The sequence below is a fragment of the Liolophura sinensis genome, chromosome 12, assembly GCF_032854445.1.
Source record: "Liolophura sinensis isolate JHLJ2023 chromosome 12, CUHK_Ljap_v2, whole genome shotgun sequence".
NCBI lineage: Eukaryota > Metazoa > Mollusca > Polyplacophora > Chitonida > Chitonidae > Liolophura > Liolophura sinensis.
Window position 1 is genome coordinate 4225253 of NC_088306.1, and position 26775 is coordinate 4252027.

Consider the following 26775-nt stretch of genomic DNA (forward strand, 5'->3'; position numbering starts at 1 on the left):
CGCCAGAACCTTGTACACTATATAAGAGCTCTTCTTCGCAGGAGGAAGAAAGGGTTCATCGACGGGTTCTCGAAAATCAGATAATTTGTTGGCTTTAAATGATTAACTAACAACTTTTACAAAAAAGAGAACGATTTCATAATGGTGATTCGGTCTGTTTTAAAGTGTAAAACCGGTGTCTTTCAAGTACTGCATGTGAGCTGATGAACGGAACTTGACACTCCGAGATCACTGAGAACGCCTTTTGACCAAGTACAACAACATCGACAACGAGTCAAAATGTCAGCAGACGAACACGTGAAAAAACGTGGAGGTTCTAAACCCACATCGGCGATAGAAGACACAAAAAGCAGTCGATCAGATACGAGGTTATTTTACGTACAATTTCTCGTAACTAGTGGTTGATCAGCTGAGATTTGTGTACATTGATAAGATGTTGGCACACTCTTCTTAATTTTTAACTAGACACTAAACCTGTTATGCGTGCCACCCACACTTTCTGACATTGCCGGCGTGATTGACAGTAGTTTCGTCCGTTTAAAATAGCGGTCTTTTTTCACTCAACTTTAATTGAATCAATCAGTCACAATACGGATGTTCACGTTTGTTTAAATCAACATTAGCTATAATCTGCCAAAAAAAATGACATCAAAATTGCAATCAGTAATGCTGAAACAGAACTCGGCCATCACAGCTATGAAATTGTCACACCAACATTTTCATCTTTAAGCTACATACAATTATAAATGTAATAAAATGTAGCATAAGGAAGTTTTTCACTTTATGCCTACGTAGACTTATGGTCAGGGGAAACAGCAGCGTTATTGGCCATCAGTATACCGTAACCAAGTCTTACAGTAGCCACTCAGACATTAGTGCATTTAGATGGACTCAGTGTACTATTTTACAATTCTGACATTCATCGTAACACTCAGTGCGTCAGCGCCTGGCCATGGCATGGATTTCAACAATCTCCATCCCACTCTTGGCAATCTAACTCACCTTCTCTGCTCATTAATATGTACTTTCATAGTGGAATCACTGATACTATCCTCTTAATTTACCATTCTCACTTATGAAACTAATTAATTTGCTGCGTTGGTGGTCACATTGACTTTTAGAACTTTGCCAGTACCGAGTGCCTTGTCCTCGATAGCGATTTTGAAGTGTAACGTGACCTACTTCTGGGTTTGAAATGCAACTAAGTTTTGGTATTAAAATCCTCAAAATTAAAAACTGTTATATTTTGATTGTTATCTGGATGAACAACTTCATCCTTCTTTATTCAATCCAAAAAGGTATAAAAAAGAACATGTATTTTTAGTGCAGGTAAGTTTGGGCCCCGTGAGTAGGGACCTCATTGAGATCGGCTCCAGCAGGTTGGAATGCGCAGATATACAGCGATTTGTTTGATAGGTGGTATTGGACTCAATGTAATGATGAATGTCAGAATTTTAAAATGGCACACTGAGTCCATCTAGACTGACTACTCAGACATATGATAACCATTCAAAACATGCTAAAAATCATACTGCTTACAGTGCATTCGTCGCTCTCTACCTTTGGATTTACATCACTGCCACCAATAGACAAACATAATCTTTGGAACACGTGAGACGCAGGAAGGCCTGTTCAGAATTAGTCTCATCACTTGTGTCCTTCCACGGAATTACTTAATCAACATTCATCAATAAAATTCTTGTAGGTTCTGGTTAGAATCGTGTTGCACATTCTTTAAATAAAGAGAATGCATGTGGATAACGTATTATTAGACGAAGGTTGAGACAGATTGTTTGTGTCTTCTGACAAACACTTCCTGTCTCATCACCGTGACAATAGTGACCTCGGCGTTGTTCAAGATTTCTGTACAAAATTTGCTACTGATGAGAGTGATGTGATGCGAAGGGTAGAGAGCGACACAGGCGCTGTAGGGAGTATGGCTAAAGATCTGTCACACAGCTATACCTATTCATATTCCTATTGGGCCTTGAATTGGTTAGCGCGTTAACACATCATAATGACCCAGGAGCCTCTCACCAATGCAGCCGCTGTGAGTTCAAGTCCAGCTCTTGCTGGCTTCCTCTCGGGCCGTACGTGGGAAGGTCTTCCAGCAACCTGTGGATAGTTGTGGGTTTCTCTGGGCTCTGCCTGGTTTCCTCTCACCATAATGCTGGCCACCATCATATACAAGAACAATAAGATATGCCTGGTTCTTGTGCACAGTTTCCAGGTGATGAAAACTGTTTTAGTAGGGTAATAGGTTAGTCACCGCAAGTTTAGTGAGGTATTTGATATGCATCTTTCAGAAGAGACAGTTATTATCAGCCCTGGACCCCTTCTGCATACACAGCCTTTAAAACATTTCTGTCTGCTCGTCTCTGTGCAGCTGTGTGGAGCATCATCACAGACTGTGATGAAACCTTCAACTACTGGGAGCCAGTAAGTACATTCACTATGTGGCATATAAGTTTGTTGTCTATGGGAGTACTAGCGCGACAGTCACTCTCTGTCCTCTCTACACCTGGCCCAAGTAAACACATCTCCCCTTACCCCCATCCCATTGGTTCTTCCTCTTCCTTGACAGTTTCCCACGTGGACCCCAATCTCTCGAATGTAGGCAAATCTAAATTATGTTATACACCAGGTATACATGTAGCTCCATGTTGCCATTTCCACTGATAACCGTCGGACAGCAGAGTATGGTGGTAACTCCAACAAAAGATGCAAGGCACTGGATGATTCAATGTTTTGGTTTTATTTAAACCATTTTCAAGAATAAATGAAATTATACAAGATGGCATATATATACAGGAGACAATGTTTTTAAAGTAAATTGAATATGGTATAGTGGACAGAGCCTTAAGAACAGGTTAAATGAACTGGTATATCATACTAAGATTGTCAGAACATACAGTGGGGCCACAACGTAGATGTAAACAGATGAATAATAAGCAAAACAAGTCAGTGATAATACACACAGACAGTGGGTGGTTGACAGTAAAGCATAAGAGACAGTTGGATATCTCAAGATGTCATGAAATCCCCCATTTGTATTGAGAGATTTTGCAGAGATATGTAATTTGATCTTGATTAAAGTAAAAGGTAGTGAAATTTAGAGTAAATATGAGTGGAAAGACCTCTAATTAAAAGTAAGAAGCAAAACTACAAGGTGAGTGGGAGTGGGGGTGGGGGCAGAGGGGGTTAGCATGCCAACGCTGTGCAGTGACCCAGGAGCCTCTCACCAAAGGGTTCGCTGTGAGATCCAACTCATGCTGGCTTCCTCTCCAGCTGGTCATAGGTTTCTCCCAGGATCTGCCCGGTTTTCTCCCAGGATCTGCCTAGTTTTCTCCCTGGATCTACCCGGTTTTCTCCCACCATAATGCTGGCTGTCATCATATAAGTGAAATATGCTTGAGTGCGATGTAAAACACCAATTGGATAAATAAATGAAATCAAAACTCCCATTACTTATTCATTTTAATTTTACTTAACACTTTTCATTGAATATGATAATGTTTGAAATTTTTTTTGAATTTTTTTTTCCCTGGCCATATATCACACTGCTGAGATGTGTTTCTTCAGTGTGCTAAACGCCAATCAAATAAATATTCAGAAATGATATATGTGCAGCTCTGTGTAATTTGTTTTCAGAAAAAGCTTGATGATACTTTGGTTGCCACATGCCAAAAATAGGGCCAAAAAAAAAAAATGTTTAAAATTTGTCGCTTGACTTTGTGTCATAATCATGCCATTATATTTTCAGCTGCACTATGTGGTTTTTGGGTCTGGCCTGCAGACCTGGGAATACTCACCTGTGTATGCAATACGGTCCTATACTTATCTAGTCCTACATGCAATACCAGTTTATATATACAACTTCATCTTCCAGTCTAACAAGGTAAGTTTGATCTGTAGCCATGGAAGTTAGACTTCTGCAGAAAGTTTCAAGGTTAAAAAGCAAATTTTAAAAGCTGATTTAAACAAACATAAATTTTCTGACATTATTAACTGATATGAACAAGTTGTGTATGTACACAAGAAACACATGACATTACAGATTGTGACATTGTTTGGAGAGCCAGTCGATTCCAGTTCATTCTGGCTTCAGTGGGGTTTTATCTGGATTAGGGCAGTTATCATACACTGTGTCATGTTTAGTGGATTGTTGGATACAGGTCTGTTATGAGGTGTACAGCCCGGATAGGCATTTTATTTGTAATACTTTGTCTTATTCTTTGTTTTATTAAAGAAACAATTTTCTCTGTGGAGTGTTGTTTTTCAGGGATCTAAGTTTTCAGAAAATGAATATTTGAAGTCCTGTTGGCCATCAGTTATTTTAACTGAAATCAAAAACCAATTTAGGGAATTCAGCCAGATCCGTATGGTAATTGATGATCATGAGAATTGCGGAAGAGGAATGTGAAATGTCTAGTTGTGAAATTCTGTTCTCACCAAACATGTCTGGTGTCTGCGGCACGATACTTCAGTGGCAGCAGCACTTTGGCGACACGGAGTGAGTGAGCGCTTGGGGTTTATTGTTGTACGTAACAATTTTTGTACGACCCCGCCATTAGGTGGAGAGTGTTATGGCAGTGTGATTTTGTCCGTCTGTCCATGTTCATGTCCTGGCTATAACTCCAACGGTTTTCTGCGTAAAGCTTTCATATTTGGTGAATACATACATACACACACAGATGATGATGTGTCACGACTCACATTTGTCCATTTTTGCAGTTGTCATGGTAACCAGATAGCCATTTTCCTTATATATACTACATAAATAGAAATGATTTAGTGTCTGGGCTACAACTCCAACTGTTTTCCACATAAAGTTTGGATTTGAGTTGGACACCTTTGTTCACTTGTGATGAAGATTCCCCTCAGGGGCTATAGTCACCGCAATGCTGCTGGGAATCTTTTATACATTTCAAACAAATGCATTTCTTGGGGTGTATGTTGTGTTCACCTGAACTCTTGTGTGAGTCGATGATGAAGGAGTCCTTGTAATGAGAGCATGTAATGTGCCTCCTTGTTGCAGGACGGATTTCCACCGCTCTATTATCTGTTGCTTCACTGAGGCCACGTACCGAAGGCAAGTAAGCCGCCCCGCCCGAGCCATTATACTGATACAGGTTAACCAGTTGTTGTACTACCCCCTTAATGCTGAATGCCAAGCGAGAAAGCTCCAACTTCCTCTTCTAAAGTATTAGGTATGACGCAGGATTGACCCTGGATCTACCACCCCTGAAGCGGACTTGGCAACATTGACTTGCCCTACCAAAAGAAGAAACAGTATATGTACACTCATCTATTAACTCCTCCTCGTCATTTGAAAAATTGTTAAGCAGGACATAATACCCCAAGCATGCATAGGCCTACATACTTTTGGTTTCAGATTGTTCTGTTTTATGTCCTGAGATGTGTGCTGGCCATTTGCTGTGCTCTCAGTGAAGTCTACTTCTACAAGTGAGTATATGAATACACGCATGTTAATGGGTAATAGGCTTTATCCTTCGGTTACCCTAAACACGGTCTCATTATTGATCAATAGGAAGAGGGCACCTGTGTTCCAGTATGGATAAAATTTTACGCCCTTGTTTTATAGAAGGCTTGTGACATCATAGAATACATTATCCCGAATCAGACAAAGTACTTCGCTTTTCATTGGCCAACTGCGGTCACGTGGGGTACAGATATATTCTGGAATCCTGCAGACGACGTGAAATGTGTGTGCTGAGTAGGTTATCTCCCTTTGTTATGTTGTGACAACAATCAACAATGGTCACATCGCTGAAGCAATTCATTTATACATTGGTCTTCTGCACTGAATTGACGGGTCTTTGCAGGATAAATTAGTTACATGGTTACTCGGTGATAGGATACGCAAATACATGGTGTCGGTTATCCTCATATGGTGTCAAAAATCCAATACGAGGATGATAGACACCATATATTTCCATATCCTATCACTGAGTAATTATGTAACTAATAGTACACCAGCTGGTTTCATTCATCATGAAGAGCTGTGGTTGTTTTCTCTTTGTGTAAATTGCGTGGTTTCCGCTTCCCTTGAGAATGTCACAGTCTCCTGTTATAAACCTGATCCGTGTCCTCCACTCCATATTCTGTGGACTAGAATTTCTTGCATGAGTTATCCAAACTTTTATCCTGAGTAACGAATAATGGATGAGGCCTTGAATACAAAAATATGAGTTGGGATTGTGGTGAGTTATTCATGGTTTCTCCACCTACAGGGGCGTATGTAAGCAATTTGGAGCCAACACGGGCCGCATCATGCTCTGCTTCCTCCTCTTCTCCACGGGAATGTTTATCGCAAGCTCCGCCTTTCTGCCTAGCAGCTTTTCCATGTACCTCACCATGGTTGCCATGGGAGCCTGGTTCCTAGGCAACAATCAGGTAAGTGTTGTGCACTGTGTGAACATGAAATTTAAAATCTGTACTTCACAGTGAACTGTTACTAGATCATGTACCTCAAATAAACGCTTATGAATGCCTGTTAAAGTTAACCAATATCAAACACACAGACTTTTTCTTGTCCCTGACATTGGTCAAACAGTAAACGAAAGAGAAGTGAATGAAAAGTGTGTACTTTTGGGATATCAACCCTTGGATCATTTATGTAGATTATGCCTTGCACTGTAATGTATCTACATGTACTGTTATGTTAACTTGTTGCTGCCTAGCCTGGCACTCAGCATGGAGAGTTTAGAGCAAGGAAACATGACTGGTTTGTCCTGGTGTCAGTATAATGTGACTGGGTGAGGTGTCATGCCTGGTGTGTCTTCGGCATGATACTTCAGTGCGGCAGCACTTTGACGGCATGCACTTGCCTTGCCTTGCACACAATGACTAATGACTGCTCGTCGTCATAATTGTTATGGATGACTTAAAATCCCAAGCATGCCATTCTAATGTAAAACTTTTTAACTCCAGTCAAGTGTTAAAATAGTTTCTGTGTTTTAGGTGGCCATCCTTGGTATTGCTGCCAGTGCCATACTGGGCTGGCCATTTGCAGGAATCTTGGGGTAAGGTTGATGTACAACAGCTATATCATGTCCACACTCAGTATTTATATAGTTTTTATGTTCGTTAGTTGCTATGGTTACATTTTTACCCACTGAGTCTTTGAGTAGAATAGTTTCATTCTCAATATAATGTTGCATAAAAGCTACATTTATTAATTTGTTTATTTACTTGACTGTTTTACGCCGTAACTCAAGAATCTTCCTTTACAGGTGAGGGAAACACTAGCATAAAGTACTGTATTTGGCCAAAAGTTTGACCTGTAAAACTGCTCTTTCATAAGCACATAAAGGCCTGATTACTTGTAAGTAAGGAAAGTAGTCAAACTTCAGAAAACATTGTCCTATTAAAGTGACTCTATAAATAGGATGTATCAAGCAGAGCTACGTGTAAGCAAAACATGAAAATTGCTTATGTAAATTACAGCAAACATCAGATAAAATGTCAATAAACAGTGTCTGAGAAAACAGTTGATTTATGTTTTTAGATAAATCAAAATTTTTTTTCAAGTGAGTAAAACACTCTCAAAACTCAAAAATAGGTTATGTGGAGAGGTTTTTATTGAGTTTTTTTTCAATAAGAACTTTCAAAGCTAACCCTATAAGATTTGAATTTTACATAAAATGGACTGTGCCTGTTTCAGAGCTCCGATTGCCTGGGATATTGTGGTGAGGAAAAAGAAAGTCATCTTCTTTATAAAATGGTGTGTGGCTGGAGCCGTTGGGATTTTAGTAAGTCAACACAGCTTTAATTGTTCATTCATTTGGATGACCCCTAATCCACGGTTGAACTAGGTAATATTGGTGGCTCTGGTCAGCTTGAACGTTTTATACTAATTGTTCATTCATTTGGATAACCCCTAAGCCACTGTCGAACTAGGAAATATTGGTGGCTCTGGCCAGCTTGAACATTTTATACTAATTGTTCATTCATTTGGATAAACCCTAAGCCACGGTTGAACTAGGAACTATTGGTGGCTCTGGCCAGCTTGAACATTTTATACTAATTGTTCATTCATTTGGATAACCCCTAAGTCACTGTTGAGCTAGGAAATATTGGTGGCTCTGGTCAGCTTGAACGTTTTATACTAATTGTTCATTCATTTGGACAACCCCTAAGCCACGGTTGAACTAGGAAATGTTGGTGGCTCTGGCCAGCTTGAACATTTTATACTAATTGTTCATTCATTTGGATAAACCCTAAGCCACTGTTGAACTAGGAAATATTGGTGGCTCTGGTCAGCTTGAATGTTTTATACTAATTGTTCAGTCATTTGGTTGACCCCTAAGCCACTGTTGAACTAGGAAATATTGGTGGCTCTGGTCAGCTTGAACGTTTTATACTAATTGTTCATTCATTTGGATAACCCCTAAGTCACTGTTGAGCTAGGAAATATTGGTGGCTCTGGTCAGCTTGAACGTTTTATACTAATTGTTCATTCATTTGGATAAACCCTAAGCCACTGTTGAACTAGGAAATATTGGTGGCTCTGGCCAGCTTGAACATTTTATACTAATTGTTCATTCATTTGGATAAACACTAATCCACTGTTGAACTAGGAAATATTGGTGGCTCTGGCCAGCTTAAGCATTTTATACTAATTGTTCATTCATTTGGATAAACCCTAATCCACTGTTGAACTAGGAAATATTGGTGGCTCTGGTCAGCTTGAACGTTTTATACTAATTGTTCATTCATTTGGATAAACCCTAAGTCACTGTTGAACTAGGAAATATTGGTGGCTCTGGTCAGCTTGAACGTTTTATACTAATTGTTCATTCATTTGGATAAACCCCTAATCCACTGTTGAACTAGGTAATATTGGTGGCTCTGGCCAGCTTTAACATTTCATACTAATTGTTCATTCATTTGGATAAACACTAAGGCACGGTTGAACTAGGAAATATTGGTGGCTCTGGCCAGCTTGAATGTTTTATACTAATTGTTCATTCATTTGGACAACCCCTAAGCCACTGTTGAACTAGGAAATATTGGTGGCTCTGGCCAGCTTGAACGTTTTATACTAATTGTTCATTCATTTGGACAACCCCTAAGCCACGGTTGAACTAGGAAATGTTGGTGGCTCTGGCCAACTTGAACGTTTTATACTAATTGTTCATTCATTTGGATCAACCCCTAAGCCACTGTTGAACTAGGAAATATTGGTGTCTAAGGTCAGCTTGAATGTTTTATACTAATTGTTCATTCATTTGGATAAACCCTAAGCCACTGTTGAACTAGGAAATATTGGTGGCTCTGGTCAGCTTGAATGTTTTATACTAATTGTTCATTCATTTAGATGACCCCTAAGTCACTGTTGAACTAGGAAATATTGGTGGCTCTGGCCAGCTTGAACGTTTCATACTAATTGTTCATTCATTTGGATAAACCCTAAGTCACAGTTGAACTAGGAAATATTGGTGGCTCTGGTCAGCTTGAACGTTTCATACTAATTGTTCATTCATTTGGATAAACCCCTAAGCCACTGTTGAACTAGGAAATATTGGTGGCTCTGGCCAGCTTGAATGTTTTATACTAATTGTTCATTCATTTGGATAAACTCTAAGCCACTGTTGAACTAGGAAATATTGGTGGCTCTGGTCAGCTTGAACGTTTTATACTAATTGTTCATTCATTTGGATCAACCCCTAAGCCACTGTTGAACTAGGAAATATTGGTGGCTCTGGTCAGCTTGAACGTTTTATACTAATTGTTCATTCATTTGGACAACCCCTAAGCCACTGTTGAACTAGGAAATATTGGTGGCTCTGGCCAGCTTGAACGTTTTATACTAATTGTTCATTCATTTGGATAAACCCTAAGCCACTGTTGAACTAGGAAATATTGGTGGCTCTGGTCAGCTTGAACGTTTTATACTAATTGTTCACTCATTTGGATGAACCCTAAGCCACTGTTGAACTAGGAAATATTGGTGGCTCTGGTCAGCTTGAACGTTTTATACTAATTGTTCATTCATTTGGATAAACCCTAAGTCACAGTTGAACTAGGAAATATTGGTGGCTCTGGTCAGCTTGAACGTTTTATACTAATTGTTCATTCATTTGGATAAACCCTAAGTCACAGTTGAACTAGGAAATATTGGTGGCTCTGGCCAGCTTGAACGTTTTATACTAATTGTTCATACATTTGGATAAACCCTAAGCCACTGTTGAACTAGGAAATATTGGTGTCTAAGGCCAGCTTGAATGTTTTATACTAATTGTTCATTCATTTGGATAAACCCTAAGCCACTGTTGAACTAGGAAATATTGGTGGCTCTGGTCAGCTTGAACGTTTTATACTAATTGTTCATTCATTTGGATAAACCCTAAGTCACAGTTGAACTAGGAAATATTGGTGGCTCTGGTCAGCTTGAACGTTTTATACTAATTGTTCATTCATTTGGATAAACCCTAAGCCACTGTTGAACTAGGAAATATTGGTGGCTCTGGTCAGCTTGAACGTTTTATACTAATTGTTCATTCATTTGGATAAACCCTAAGTCACAGTTGAACTAGGAAATATTGGTGGCTCTGGTCTACTTGAACGTTTTATACTAATTGTTTATTCATTTGGATAAACCCCTAAGCCACTGTTGAACTAGGAAATATTGGTGGCTCTGGTCAGCTTGAACATTTTATACTAGTGAAATATCGTGACCTAAACTAAGGCGGCTTCATTTTGGACAGCTTTTTCAGACCCGCCAATTTTGGTGGCCTAAGTTAATTAAGATGGCTCGGTTTAGTCCACCATTTTTGCGGCCACAGATATGTGTGCAAATCAAGCGCTAGTTCTACTGATCAACTTGTTAACACAAGCAGCCATAAATTCGTGATCTAAAAGAACCTGGCTCCAAAGTTATGCTGGTGTAACCATGACTGTGAAATCGTAATCACATGGGTAGATTTTATCTGTACATGTACTGTAATGACCACAAAACATCAACCCCCCGAATAATCGACCACTGGCAATCATCAATGGATATACGCAATTCCGTCCTGGGATGAATTTAATCTGTGCTGCCACAGTATGAAAATTCAGCTGATCGCATTGACTAACCTGGAGAACCTAGGTATCTAGTGTAATAATGTCAACAGTATGCAGAGAACCAACCTTAATTATATCACGAATACTTGTGGGGGTAAACTTTTTTCTGCCGTTCTTGGTGGCTGTGTAGTTGACAACTCGCCATTTTAACTTCTGCGTTATTTACGACAAGTTTATTCAGTTGCAGTCATAATCTGCAGGATCCGCTGTTCTTACCGTCTGCTTTCTAGGCCTAGTATCTTCCCCAAATAGTATTGCAGGGGTACATGTGTGGTGACATTTACCACCGAGATTGTAGGATACAAGAACATTTAAGTTCCATCTGGGAAAATATCGTCACCTGTATATTAGTCAGTTAAATTCTTTCTGACTAAGCTTTCAGAAGGCTCAGAAAATGATGCTGGAAACACCACTTACAGATCTTTGTACTATGTAGTGCGATAAGTGCCTCCTTCAGATTAATCAGGTCATGGGATTTGGAAGTTTTTAATGTAGGCGATGCATCTATGAATATCTCAGCCATTTTGTCTAATGCTGAAAGATGTGTTGAGACTGAAAAAGGTGATTAAAGGTTTATTTTAGAGGTAGGATGATGACTTTTTGGAAAAATTGTAAATTTCAGCAGCAGATTGAAGATTTAATGTCCTTTATTTACCTCTGAAATGCGTTCTGTCGGGGCGAATGTGAAGGGCGAATACAGTGTTCGCACAAGATCACACTGCCTACTTCCATTTTGAAAAACGTCTGATTTCCATCTGATTGTCAAAAACCATAAAACAACCTATGTCTGATTTAGTATAGTATTGATTTAATGGTTATTCAGATGTGGCCTAAAACTTTTTCTTTTCATCTGTTTTAGGTCCCTATGGGTCATATAGATCACCACTTTTATGGGAAAATTGTAATAGCTCCATTGAACATAATCCTCTATAATGTATTTAGTGAACATGGGGCTGATCTCTATGGTAAGTTTTCTGTTTTGTGATGTTGTTGTTGTATGTGTGTTTTCTGTCAGTTTTGTGTTCATTTTCTCTAACTTGTAAAATTAACTAAAGTTTTCTAAAGTGGAATGTTCTGGAAAAATGGCTTTAAATCTATCACAGAACCTTGATTAGTGAGTACTCGTGTTTGAATCTTGCTCTCTTTGACCTTAATCTAGGTAGCCCAAGACTGACCATGCACTGACTACTGTATAAAACAAAGCTAAAATGAAGTACTAATTCATATTGTTTTTTCAGGAGTGGCACCAATGTCATTTTACTTCATCAACGGTTTTCTCAATTACAACATAGCTTTCATCCTGGCCTTGGTCAGTTTACCTCTAACAGTAAGTAAACATTCTTCAGTACTGTAATTCTTCAGTACTGTAATTCTTCAGTACTGTTATTCTTCAGTACTGTAACTCTTCAGTACTGTAATTCTTCAGTACTGTAATTCTTCAGTACTGTTATTCTTCAGTACTGTAACTCTTCAGTACTGTAATTCTTCAGTACTCTAATTCTTCAGTACTGTAATTCTTCAGTACTGTAATTCTTCAGTACTGTAATTCTTCAGCCTTATTGCATGTTCCGAAGGCATTATTCAGTATTAACTGATAAAATTAGGCTTTTTTTAAAGCCCTGACACTGGCCAATCCAAGTAGTGTAGTTTTGTCTCCAAAATCAAATGTGGCTTCATAGTTTGCACTGAAAGTTGCTCTTTCATATGAGAAAAGATTGAGGAATGAGGGTATCAGTGGTTTCCCTGATGACAACATAGACTTCATCTTGGCCTGCTCAGTTTACCATTTAAAACTCTAAGTAGGAATCCTCTCCGGCCATACGTGGGAAGGTCTGCAGCAACCTGCAGATGGTCATGGGTTTCCCCTGGGCTCTGCCCGGTTTCCACCCACCATAATGCTGGCCGCTGTCGTATAAGTGAAATATTCTTGAGTACGGCGTAAAACACCAATCAAATAAATAAATAAATCTAAGTAGGAAATATGCAGATGGGCTCACTGACTATGGTTTCCTTGTCTACAACATAAATTTGATCTTGGCCTAATCAGTCAAACCGTAAGGACGATATGCAAAAGGAGTCACTATCTGTGGTTTCCTTGTCTACAACATAAATTTGATCTTGGCCTAATCAGTCAAACCGTAAGGACGATATGCAAAAGGAGTCACTATCTGTGGTTGCCTTGTCTACAACATAAATTCGATCTTGGCCTAATCAGTCAAACCGTAAGGACGATATGCAAAAGGAGTCACTATCTGTGGTTTCCTTGTCTACAACATAAATTTGATCTTGGCCTAATCAGTCAAACCGTAAGGACGATATGCAAAAGGAGTCACTATCTGTGGTTGCCTTGTCTACAACATAAATTCGATCTTGGCCTAATCAGTCAAACCGTAAGGACGATATGCAAAAGGAGTCACTATCTGTGGTTTCCTTGTCTACAACGTAAGGTTACCCAGGGCACTTGGGGTTTCCTCGACCCCAAAATCCCATAGATGTGAAAGTGCAAACTATAGCATAATAGGAAAGTTTAAACTTTTTTCTATCACCAAATTCAGGTAAAAAATTCTTACTGTACCTTGTGACTTGTCAGTGACGTTAGGAAACCCTTTTTTGATTACATACTAGTATACTATGTTTAGAGTAGACGAACGATGGTGAAAATTAGCATCTGAACATTTGTGAACTTCAGAAGATTTATTTGTATATCTTGAGACAGGTGTTTGGTAAAGTAATGTCACCAAAACTTGTTTAACATACTTGACAAGTCACATGATGCAATAAGGCTTGTCGGTCTGCCTACCCATACAGAGCTTCGTACAACAAAACTACTAACCTAACCAACATCCACCACCCCCCACAATAAAAGAAGGGGGCGGGGCAGATGTTGGTTAGTAGCAGTCATTGCGCTGCACTGGCATGTTAACCACCTCTGCCATACAGGGCTTCATACATCAAAACTACTAACCAACATTCCCCCCCCCCTTTTATTGTGGGGGGTGGCGGACGTTGGTTGGTAGTTTTGATGTATGAAGCTCTGTATGGCAGAGGTGGTTAAAATGCAAGTGCAGCGCAATGACCGAGGAGCCTCTCACCAATGAGTTTCTTGTTTTGTTTTTCCTCTTCCTGTACAGTTTTGTGTTGGACGATTGGTGAAGACTTCAACCAGAAGTGAGTATAAATCCAAGGTAGAATATAATTTTAAACAGTGTACAACAATCCTATAATGGTTAATCTTTAAATCTGAATTTAAAATCATGAAAATGTTTGGTCCGCTGTCACATGCTTCCTGTTTGGTTTGCTGTCACAAGCTTCCTGTTTGGTTTGCTGCCACGTGTTCCTCTTTGGTCTGCTGTCACAAGCTTCCTGTTTGGTTTGCTGTTACGTGCTTCCTGTTTGGTTTGCTGTCACGTGCTTCCTGTTTGGCCTGCTGTCACGTGCTTCCTGTTTGGTTTGCTGTCACATGCTGCCTGTTTGGTTTGCTGTCACATGCTTCCTGTTTGGTCTGCTGTCACGTGCTTCCTGTTTGGTCTGCTGTCACATGCTTCCTGTTTGGTCTGCTGTCACGTGCTTCCTGTTTGGTCTGCTGTCACGTGCTTCCTGTTTGGCCTGCTGTCACATGCTTCCTGTTTAGTCTGCTGTCACATGCTTCCTGTTTGGTTTGCTGTCACATGTTTCCTGTTTGGTCTGCTGTCACGTGCTTCCTGTTTGGTCTGCTGTCACATGCTTCCTTTTTGGTCTGCTGTCACGTGCTTCCTGTTTGGTTTGCTGTCACGTGCTTCCTGTTTGGTCTGCTGTCACTTGCTTCCTGTTTGGTCTGCTGTCACATGCTTCCTGTTTGGTTTGCTGTCACGTGCTTCCTGTTTGGCCTGCTGTCACGTGCTTCCTGTTTGGTTTGCTGTCACATGCTTCCTGTTTGGTCTGCTGTCACATGCTTCCTGTTTGGTCTGCTGTCACGTGCTTCCTGTTTGGCCTGCTGTCACGTGCTTCCTGTTTGGTTTGCTGTCACATGCTTCCTGTTTGGTCTGCTGTCACAAGCTTCCTGTTTGGTCTACTGTTACGTGCTTCCTGTTTGGTTTGCTGTCACGTGCTTCCTGTTTGGCCTGCTGTCATGTGCTTCCTGTTTGGTTTGCTGTCATGTGCTTCCTGTTTGGCCTGCTGTCACGTGCTTCCTGTTTGGTTTGCTGTCACATGCTTCCTGTTTGGTTTGCTGTCACATGCTTCCTGTTTGGTCTGCTGTCACGTGCTTCCTGTTTGGTCTGCTGTCACATGCTTCCTGTTTGGTCTGCTGTCACGTGCTTCCTGTTTGGTTTGCTGTCACGTGCTTCCTGTTTGGTCTGCTGTCACTTGCTTCCTGTTTGGTCTGCTGTCACGTGCTTCCTGTTTGGTTTGCTGTCACATGCTTCCTGTTTGGTCTGCTGTCACATGCTTCCTGTTTGGTTTGCTGTCACATACTTCCTGTTTGGTCTGCTGTCACATGCTTCCATATTAAAATCATAAGCTAATTATTAGTTACATGATTACTCAGCAACAGGATAAGCAAATATATGGCGTTAGTAATTCTCATATGTCTTCACAACCCAACAAAGGGAGATAACCTACCCAGCAGACACATTTGACATCTGCAGGATTCAAGAATATATCTGTACCCCCATGTGACGGTTATTGGCCAATGAAAAGTGCAGTATTTTGTCTGATGCGGGATAATAATCTGGGTATGCTCTTGTGTTTGTCTGGCACATGTTGCTTTTCATGCAATGACTGCTCCAAGTATCAGCTTACCCTCAGTGCAGTTTTGAGTGCAGGCTCATTTTGTGAAACCTCAGGCTATGTTGAAGAGCAGCTCAATCCTCAAGAAGTACTGTAACTTTTGGACATATAGTGTTTTCTGTATGATTCCCATTGATGTTGATTTCAGTGAGGTTATTGCTCCAAATTTTGTCCTGTGTGCAGTTTTATTTTCTGTAGCCTCAGATTAAGTTTGAAAGCAGTTGGTTTTAATTTATTTATCATGTTTTCCATCCAACCTTATTTCGTTCATGCTGTCTGACTTGTGGACTTTTTCTTGCCATGTCTCCAAAAGCTATTTGCCAAACGTAAAAGAGAGGACAACAAATAATATAACCTGACTTCAGGAAGAGAAGTGGATGGAGACCCAAAAGCCAGGAGTCATTTTTTTCTGATGTGCTCGGCAACTCTATAAATTAATTTTTAATCTGGAATTCTTACGAGGCCATGGGATGCGCCATGATGAAGGAACTAGGAACATGTAGTCTCGTCGCTCCCATGCACATATTGTTAAAAGGCAAATCAGGGTTCAGGGGGAGTATGCACAAACAGCTGTGTTTTCAGGTTATAGAGATAGCTCGCAACTGATTGGTCAGACTGATAACATTGTGGCACTTTTGATTTTCTCATTATTTGTCATCGTCATATGACTGAAAAACTGTGAAGTATGACGTTAAACCCCGAGCACTCACTCACTCACTCTCATTACTTGCTGTTGGTTTGGACTGTGATTTCTCGGTTATGGAACATTACAAAGACAAAAGGTTATGTTTATTAATATGCGTGTGAGATTCTTTATCAGCACATACATGTACATACTGTTAGCCTTTTGTTGTGTTTTCTTTTAATAACTGACTTTGATTTGAAGCTCAGTGATATGGTCCTTGAGAAGTGAACAAGCTTTTCAGGTGTTTTATTGGTGCTATATAAAGGAGTGTTTTTGGTTTTTATCCACAGGTAGTCAGCTGCCTCTGTGGCTTAGCCTCCTACCTATGTATATTTGGATTTTGATCTTCTTCACAAGATCTCATAAGGTGAGAGCAATCAGCAGATTGTCATGGGTTTTCCCCTAGGCTCTGCCCGTTTTCCTCCCACCATAACGTTGGCTGTCATTGTACAAGTGAAATATTCTTGATCAAACTGTAAAGCACAAAGTGAAATATTATTTCTTGCCTCAGTGCAAATACAGTTATAAACCATCCCAATGTTTTGTATTCATTCCAGTTAGATTGCCAAAAAGCAGTTGACAGAGATCAAATGGCCACTATTTTATTCAGGCAGTGTTACATAAAGTTTGCTTGAGATCATTAGCTCACTTTTACTTAAATTAGTATGTCACATAATCTACATGTATGGGAAAGGATGTCTTGGTTGGTTAGTTGTTCCCTCTATTCTGAAACCTGACCATCTATTAGAAACATGAGTGTTGTGGAAGTTAATTTCTGGATGTAAATATGCGAATGATTTAAGACAGCATAGTGACATGCTCTTCAAGTCTGATACCGAGTAGACACCATCTTACAGTGTCACAGCTGTCCGCTTATTTTGAGTTGTCGAAAATGGGATGGCTGGCTGTTTTTGATTCTGTTCTGATTAAATCATATTCTTTTGGTAATTTTTGCCTGGTTTTGTTTTTCAGGAAGAGAGGTTTTTATTCCCTATTTACCCATTTTTTGCTTTGGCTGCTGCGCTGTGCGTGGATTACGTCCAGGTATGTGGCCCACAGCAGCATGATACTGTTTTGGTAAATGTCAAAGGTCACTCCAGACACTACAGTTTACTCCAGACACTACAGTTTACATCCAGACATTACAGTTTACTCCAGACCCTACAGTTTTCTCCAGGCCCTACAGTTTACTTCAGACATTACAGTTTACTCCAGACCCTACAGTTTTCTCCAGGCCCTACAGTTTACTCCAGACATTACAGTTTACTCCAGACATTACAGTTTGCTCCATGCAATAAGCCCAATAAACCTGACTGCCTTTATATCCGTGAAAACACCAATCAATCAATCAATCAGTTCAAAAGTCTTCATACAGAAGATTTTTTCTGTAACAAATATGTTACATGAAACTTATGTTATTGCATCTTGGCCTAGTGATTAGTTGACTAGCGCATCGCAGTGACCCAGGAGCCTCTCACCTATGCAGTCACTAAGTCCAGCCACTGCTGTCTTCCTTCCAGGGCATACGTAGTTAGGCCTGGCGGCAAGCTGCGGATGGTGCTGGGTTTCTCCCAGGTTCTGCCCGGTTTCTACCCACCATAATGCTGGTTGCCATGATATAAGTGAAATAATCTTGCGTATAGAGTAAAGCACCAATCAAATAAATAAATACAAATTTGAAAGTGGATGTTCTGAAGGTTTCTTTTTTTTTCCTTTTCTCCTTTCTTTCTCCTTTGAGTTTTGTTGAATTTCATTTAGTTGTAGACATTCTGTTTGAAATAGCAGATTTTATGTATTCTGTAATAATTTCAGGCAATACTGTTCTAATTTCATACTTTTGGTGCTATTTTTGAGACATTTTAACGCAATTTCAAGATGATTTCGTGGATTTTCAGACTTTTTTCTCTCAGAATCTAGAGAATCTTATCAGAAACTGAGGAAGACTTCTTTGGACAAAAATCGTATCTTTTGTATTTTTTCAGAAGCTGTATACATTCCTTACTCCCAGAACTGCTTATAGTCATTACACAGAAAAAAGTAACTGGATTGCCATAGCAACAGGCATCATATTTGCAGTGTTGTCAGTGTCCAGATCTGTGGCACTGTACCAAGGTAAGCACAGTCTACATCAAGGTAAGCATAGTCGACATCAAGGTAAGCACAGTCTACATCAAGGTAAGCACAGTCTACATCAAGGTAAGCACAGTCTACATCAAGGTAAGCATAGTCGACATCAAGGTAAGCACAGTCTACATCAAGGTAAGCATAGTCGACATCAAGGTAAGCACAGTCTACATCAAGGTAAGCATAGTCGACATCAAGGTAAGCACAGTTTACATCAAGGTAAGTATAGTCGACATCAAGGTAAGCACAGTTGACATCAAGGTAAGCACAGTCGACATCAAGATAAGCACAGTGTATCAAGGTAAGCAACCAGCCCAGATAGCACGGTTGGTAGAGCGTCCGTTTTGGGACCGGTAGATCCAGGATCAATCCTTGATCGGGTCACACCTGAGACTTTAAAAGAGGAAGTTGAAACTTCCTCGCTTGGCGTTCAGCATGAAGGGGATAGTGCAACGACTGGTTGACCCGTATCAGTATAATGGCTCGGGTGGGGCGTCTTACTTGCCTCCGGTAAGTCAGTCTCAGTGAAGCAGCACTAAATAAAAGAGCGGTGGAAATCCGTCCTGCAACAAGGAGGCACATTACACGTACATGCACCCTAATGATTCCTTCGTCGTCATATGACTGAAAAATTGTTGAGTACGACGTTAAACCCCAAGCACTCACTCACTCAAGGTAAGCACAGTCGACATCAAGGTAAGCACAGTTGACATCAAGGTAAGCACAGTCTGCATCAAGGTAAGCACAGTCTGCATCAAGGTAAGCAGATTCTACATCAAGGTAGGCTGAGTCTACATTAAGGCTCATGAAAGTTATGTGAGAAAGCGTTAGGGACTTAAATGGTTTGATGCTCTGAGGACAGTTTTGTGGGGATTTGTGTCTCTAAATGCAGTCAGGGTTCTTAAAAAATCAGGTAAGCGCCACAGAAATGCCCTGTCTGGAAAGCTGAAATTTACAGAAATGCAAGGAATAGACTACCACTAACGGCGACTCAAAAGTAGGCATTTCCTTTGCTGTAACCGTAGGGGTAGAAATGTTTTTAACCATGCTGTTTGTTATGAAGTAAATCATGTGGTCTCCATGCTGTCTTATAGACATGACAGAATGTCTGCATAAGGCCCTAGTTATGGGGAGGGGGGCGGGAGGGGATTGTCAGGCACCTAGCAGAAAACAAAACCAGATTATTTGATCAGTTTATACTCTGAGAGATCAATGAAATGATTAAGCTATCAACTCCCACATCTGTACCATTAAATTTTCTAAAGTATCTTACTTCTCAGTCTGCACCATTTTCAGTCAGTCAGCTGCTCCTGTTAATGAATCATGTTTCAGTCTACCTGTACCCCAATTTCACAGTCAGTCAGATGTTATTCTCTTCAGTCTCCATTCACATCTGTTTTATGCAAACCTCATTTTGTACTCTTCTCTCACTTCTACCTGAGTCAACAAAATCAGCCTCCTCAATTCTGTCACTCTTCTACTGTAGGTCATTGAGTGGTACGTGCTCATGGTAGGAGCTCAGTAACTTTTCATTTGTTTTAAGCCTTAGTCACTGTCAATCAATCTGTCACCCATTTCTGTTAACTCCTCCCACTGACAGGTTACCACGCCCCTCAGGATATCTTCCTGGAGCTGACAAAGGTCATGTCTGACCCACATATCCACACCATGCCCGCGGACCGACCCGTCAATGTCTGTATCGGCAAGGAGTGGTACCGCTACCCCAGCAGCTTCTTCTTACCTGCAAAACAGTGAGTCCAGTACGATATTCATGTCAAAGCTGTTTGTGTTGGGTAATACCATCTACCCACTGAAAAACCCATCTGCCCTATCGACCTAAAGTTTTATTATTAAAATCCGGCCCCATTTGTGGAATTGGACTCAGCATTTTAACATTTGACTTTTTTTTTTTTTATATTTGTTTCATGTGAAATGTAAGTCTGTATTAAGGAATCATGAATTTATCATGAAATCTGGTGTTTGGAGGGGAATTCTTTATTAAATAATTTCTGGAATCACTTTCACATATAAATGTTATAACTGTTATGCTTTAGAATGTACTCCAGACAAATTGAAGAAAAAAAAAAATAATGAAACATGCCTACCAGAAATTCACAAACTTAATTTCTTACACCATGTGATGTTCGTGTATTTTACAGCGTATGCCATCAACAGTAAAACATAATAAATAAACCAATATATAAATAGAGTCTCCTCTGTCAGAAGATTTCTGAACTTTTTCCATAAATAGCCCTCACTGCCCCTATCTTTGCCACTGCTGTAGCCAATGGCAATAAACACAGGTTATACACAGTCATCATTTAGTCAGATGCATATTGTAGAGACAGTATCTGACCAGAAGACCAACACGTCGCTGTGAGTTCAAGTCCAGGTCATGCTGGCTTCCTCTCCGGCTGTATGTGGGAAGGTCTGCCAGCAACCTGCGAATGGTCGTGGGTTTCACCGGGTTCTTCCGGTTTCCTCCCACCATAATGCTGGCCGCCGTCGTATAAGTGAAATATTCTTGAGTACGTCATAAAACACCAATCAAATAAATAAATAAATCAGAAGAGCACCACATGATATTGGTCATTATAGCGGATCTTTCTGTATTACCCAATAGTACCCTAATTCCTGTTCGCTTATGAAAAAACTACATTAGTTGGATTGTCCAGTTTCAGAACTTCACAGTATAATTTGATCAGTCTACACAGAATAATACCTTCAGATTATGCTAGAATAAACAACTTGTGATACATGCGAAAAGTTTGAAGAATAACAGTAGTTCTGCCATGATATGGCTGTAATTCTGGCAATGCGGCATTAAGGCACGGTCATTAATGTATTCCTGATTGTTCCATAGTTAAGTTTCGATAGCAACACAACTGTTTTTTGTTGGAACGGACTGTTTCAGTTGGCACTTGCGCTTCATTCAGTCAGAGTTCAAGGGTCAGCTGCCAAAACCATACGGAGAAGAACCTGATGCGACTTCAAGGATACCAGAAAACATGAACGATATGAACCTGGAGGAACCCTCCAGATATGTAAGTATGTGTACTGGATGTAATAAAGAACCCTCCAGATATGTAAGTACTTGTACTGGATGTCATAAAGAACCCTCTGAATATGTAAGTGCATGTACTGGATGTCATAAAGAACCCTCTGAATATGTAAGTACATGTACTGGATGTCATAAAGAACCCTCTGAATATGTAAGTACATGTACTGGATGTCATAAAGAACCCTCTGAATATGTAAGTACATGTACTGGATGTCATAAAGAACTCTCTGAATATGTAAGCACTGGAACCATCATGTATAGAAATATAAAGAATCCTCCAGATATGTGAGTACTGTAAGCATTCATCTATTATTAGTGATGTTAGAGCCCTTCAGATGTGTGAGTACTGCAAGCATTCATCTATTATTAGTGATATATGTAGGGGAGCACTAAAACCATATGTCTTGTATGTGAGACAAGCAGGAAAGTTTTAGACACAATTCATTGACATCAGCAATGCAGTGTTTGTTGTCACTTTATACATGAACTTTTCAGATATAGGAGAATTGAGATGTGTGATATCAGTATCACATTATTCTGAGTGAAGTCAGTCTGCAACATGCAACAAGTTTGTCAATGACTTGCCAAAGGCCGTTGGTTTATTCTGAACACTCTGATTGTCTTCAGCCATGACAGTTACATGTACCAGCATCATATACATGTGTATGTGAAATAAGGGGCCTCTGTGGCAGACGGGGTTAGCACGACAGTACGACACAATGACCTCTCTTCCTCTCTCAAGTCTCTGGCCGTACGTGGGAAGGCCTGCCCGCAACTTTCGGATGGTCGTGGGTTTTCCTTGGGCTCTGCCCAGTTTCCTTTAACCATAATGCTGGCTGCCGTTGTATAAGTGAAATATTTTTGAGGACAGGGTAAAACCCCAATCGAATAACATGAGATACCAATCAGTCAGCCAGTTAATCTGCCAGTCAACATATAACTCTTCTGAACTCTTCAGACTGTTGCAAATAATTTCAGACAAACATCAGCAAATGTCATTACCTGGTGGATTTAGACCTGCCGGAAGAGTCGGTGCTTCAGCCTCGCTTCTCACAGGAGAAAGACAAATGGAAGATCCTCGCGTCTTATCCATTCCTGGACAACAGCAGGTAAGATCTGGTGTCAGGAAAATCCACTCAGGCATGTCAGGACAGTTCCGTAGGACCTGGTACTGACTGCCGGAATCAAAAAAAACGGTCGTACACTTGAGTCAGATATAGCCTGAACTTGTGGTATTATTCATGAGCTTAAGTCCATACGTTCATGCAAATTTTTAATTTTGTGATAAATGTCATTCACCACACGAAGTATTAAAATAAACATTTCTAAGGTACCGTAAATCTTCAACCTTTTCAACCACGAAAGCACTTCTTTCATTGGAGTTTAAGCATACAGTTATTATCAAAATGGTGCTAAAATAATTTGTTTGTGTCACTAGAGATACAAGCTTTATAAAACAGTGCAAATTAGGTTGTCTACACCCCATTAACTCTCATTCACAGAATGTTTCAAAATATTGGTTATGAAGACAGACTAAAGGTTGTAAGTCTCAGTTTTAGTGCAGTGAACTGTTTTGAAATGAAGATAAAGTCTGCCGTAAGTCCCAAAGGGCTTTGCGATCCTGGTGCCAGTACCTCTCAAAAAGTCATGACAATAGCATCCTCCATAACCTAGAGTTGCAACTTGTGCAAAGTAAAGTCTTCAAAGAAATCGTAAAGATTTCACCAGTCCTTTACAAAGGGAAGCAAACCTTGTAACTAATGAAACAGCAGTGCCCTCTACCTACTTGAAAAACAATATCAGTTACATACTCCTTACAGCGCATACATCACTCTCCAGCCTTTCTCTTTGCATCACTGCCACCATCAGCGAGGTCACTGGGTCACAGTGATGAGGCAGGAAGCGATGTCGAAAAACACAATCAATCCGTCTGAACCTTTGTGTCTGATAATAATTATTACCCATGCATTCTGTTTATGTAAACTATGTACAACATGATTCTAACCAACACCTAAAGCAGTATTATTGATGAATGCTGATTAAATAGTCCCGCAAAAGGACACCAGTGATGAGGCTAAGTCTAAGCAAGCCTACGTGCACCCCACAGACTCCAAGGGTCAAACTTGTCTAGTGATGGCGGTGATGTGAAGCAAAAGGTAGAGAACAACACATGCTATTAGGAGTATGTATCAGTTGTTTCAGTAACAATTCAAGTGATCATAGCTGGCATTGTTATTCTAGTAGGTAGACAGCACTGTTCTTTCATCCGTCACAAGATTTGCCTCCCTTTACAAAGGGCTTGGGAGCCCATTTTCACTGAGTAAACTCCTTTTTTATCTTCACTTAAAAAGAAAGAACACAACCTATTCTTCAAATGAAGGAGCTATACAAACTGTAGATTTTTTTTTTGTTTAGATTTTTAAAGTTTTTGTAAGAGAAAAAAAAGCGGTTATAAACATTGTCATTTTCTACCACATCCACAGAGTCTAGGCACCTTATAAGTTCTGTCATGTTTTAGGCTTATCTAACGAAAAGCCACCTTTCCTCCTGTTGATAATTCATTGTGACATCACTGGGCTTAAGGGTTTACTCCCACCATAGGATTAACGTGTATTTCCAGGCTCAGCTAAATATGTATGCATATCATTATAATTAGGGATTTTAAGGTCATGTAGTTGAGGGTCACGTCATGCCTACATGTGTGGCTGTAGACTGCCAAAATGGGTCTGGAATGCCATACCCTGAAGAGCCACTGGGCAAAGCTAAGCATGATGATGTATGTAATCTGTTTAAATGGCAGCCTAAAGAAGACTTCTAAGCTTGACTGTTTTGCATGTTTAACTGTTAAATACTCAAATAACAAGCACTGCTGGCAGAAAAGTGAGATATTTTATTTAGCCTTAAGTATAGGTCATTTGTTTTAAGGTATAGGTAGTATAAATGTGTTATTTTCTTTAAAGTCTGAGATGTGCATCACAGCCAGCTGGCAAGTGGGATCTCATCATTTATCTGTCTGATACTCTGCTACCTGATGAATTATAGTGCCGTTCAGAACACCCCAGCTGATTATCCCTGCACGAATGAAGCAGATGGAACCAATCAAACTCTGAGGTTTGACTGTGAGTCTAAGACAGGAGGTTTGTCATGTATCTTGGAAAGGACTGCAGTTTACCCTGAGCAACCTGGTTTCCTCTCCCAAAATCTGACTCATTATAAGAGAAAAATTCTAAAGTATGGATTTGACTTCGATGAAATAATCAAATAAACCATTGAGAATCTAAACCTTGGCAATTTCACCAAATCTGTTCACCTGAACTTTCAAACAAATTTGTACCTGTGGCCTTCTTTTTTTTTCCTTTTGCAGGTCTAACAGATTTTTTAGGGCTTTCTTCATTCCGTTTGTTTCTGCCAAATACTGCTCGTATGTGGACTACAACCTGCTGAGGACCAAGCGCACAAAGAGAGCCAGTAAAGCCAACAGTGCCCAGAAATCGCGCAGCACTGCCAGGTAGCCATCTGCAGCGGAAATTCTCTCTGAGAATAGTCGACTTGAAAATTCACCCCAAAAAGGTGCAGTTTTAGGGGCAATTGGAGCTTGAAAACTGCGGGGCTGCATCTGTGTCATGTTTTTCAAGGATTGTCGGCTGTGCCATCATAAGTTTTGTAAGAGAAGCATAAGAGGTTGTAGCAAATTGTACCTTTGGGTGAAGGGATGGGGGTGTGCATTATGTCTGGAAGATCTCTTTGTTTTGTGGTATAAATTTGAGAACAAACATGGTAACTATGTTCAGGTGCATTTTTGAGACAAAAGCTTGTGGGGAAACTGTACTATAAATGTAAATGGGCAGACATGGGCAAAGATAAAGACTTTGGGACAACTGTGTTCAAGGTGTATGAAATGGGAGACATTTTAAAATAAAGGCTAAGGGAGTTAAAAAGGAAAATTTACTCATTTTGGTGCAAAATTGAGAGAAAAGCTTTCATGGCCATGGAGTAGTATTCAGATCTGAAGCTTATGGGCTGTTTTTATGCTTTAAATCTAGATGAAGTGGTTCAAATCCAGCAGATGGTGGTTGTGCTAGTGTATAAATGTTCATTCGCTGCGACTAAGCAGCTTTGTAAGTTCGTTATTCTGTCTGTCGGTTAGCTGGTAAAGTATGTGACACCCTGTGTTTGAAACTGGGCCTATATTTCAACATGGATCATTTTCTAACAAGGGTCCTGCGTGCAAAATGACATGAAATCACAGATACCTGGAATGTCACAGCTGTCGCGATTGTATGCTTGTTTATGTATTGATTTATTTATTAATTTGATGTCGTTTAACACTATTTTCAAGAATTTTTTACTGATACGATGACGGTCAGTACATTATAGTTAGGCGATAGGGGGAATGGAGTGCTGACCTTTGACCTTTACCGGCGAACTCTCCCACATGTAACGTAGGGCCTACGTTTGTATTGGGGGAAGGCAAGTTGTCTCTAATGAACTTCAGGAAGATCATACAGTAAAGCACCGTCGACCACTTATTGCCACAAAGACCACGCAATAGAGCACCGTCGACCTCTTATTGCCACGAAGACCACACAATAGAGCACCCTCTACCACCAAAAGTCCATTACCTAGAAGTGAGGAACTTCCCTATAGCTGGTCTCCACGGCACATTACACATGTTACGTCATCTGTAGAAGACCACAAGAACAGTGAAAGCTCAGCAGGGAAAGCTGGATGTTGGAATTTCTCTCGGGTGTAGAGTTAGATTTCATTCTCCTTACAGTGCATTTGACTCTCTCAACGCTCGCTCTACTTTTCCGCAACCACTAGACAAGCTTGATCTTTGGAGCTTGTACCACGTACATATTAACTTGCATAGCTTTGGCTTCGCCACTACTGGCCTTACGCAAAACTATTTAATCAGCATTCATTGATAAAATTATTTCATCCGTTGATTAGAATCATGTGTGGGCCTCCGTTGCCGAGGTGGTTAGCCAGGCACAATGACCCAGGGGCCCCTCACCAGTGCGGTCGTTTTAAGTTTGTTCAGCTC

General features: G+C 40.2%; 1 protein-coding gene across 1 annotated transcript; it reads left to right on the plus strand.

Annotated features, from left to right (window-relative positions):
- Window positions 1-65: 65 nt before the first annotated feature.
- On the plus strand, window positions 66-26434 carry LOC135479072 (alpha-1,2-mannosyltransferase ALG9-like). The gene is made up of 17 exons (XM_064758791.1): window positions 66-368; window positions 2307-2439; window positions 3764-3898; window positions 5396-5466; window positions 6255-6417; window positions 6985-7046; window positions 7688-7775; window positions 11951-12056; window positions 12330-12418; window positions 14223-14259; window positions 16834-16910; window positions 17516-17587; window positions 18526-18655; window positions 20268-20418; window positions 21582-21711; window positions 22707-22837; window positions 25093-26434. Exons 1-17 carry the CDS (start codon window positions 280-282, stop codon window positions 25238-25240), a joined length of 1812 nt encoding a protein of 603 aa, XP_064614861.1. The 5' UTR covers window positions 66-279; the 3' UTR covers window positions 25241-26434.
- Window positions 26435-26775: the final 341 nt, after the last annotated feature.

What these genes read in the sequence shown, in the direction of transcription:
- LOC135479072 (XM_064758791.1), top strand. Translation starts at nt 280, where the DNA reads ATGTCAGCAGACGAACACGTGAAAAAACGTGGAGGTTCTAAACCCACA. An exon ending in TCATCTTCCAGTCTAACAAG is followed by an intron (nt 3,899 to 5,395) that starts GTAAGTTTGATC and finishes TTTTGGTTTCAG; the next exon opens with ATTGTTCTGTTTTATGTCCT. An exon ending in TGGTCAGTTTACCTCTAACA is followed by an intron (nt 12,419 to 14,222) that starts GTAAGTAAACAT and finishes CTTCCTGTACAG; the next exon opens with TTTTGTGTTGGACGATTGGT.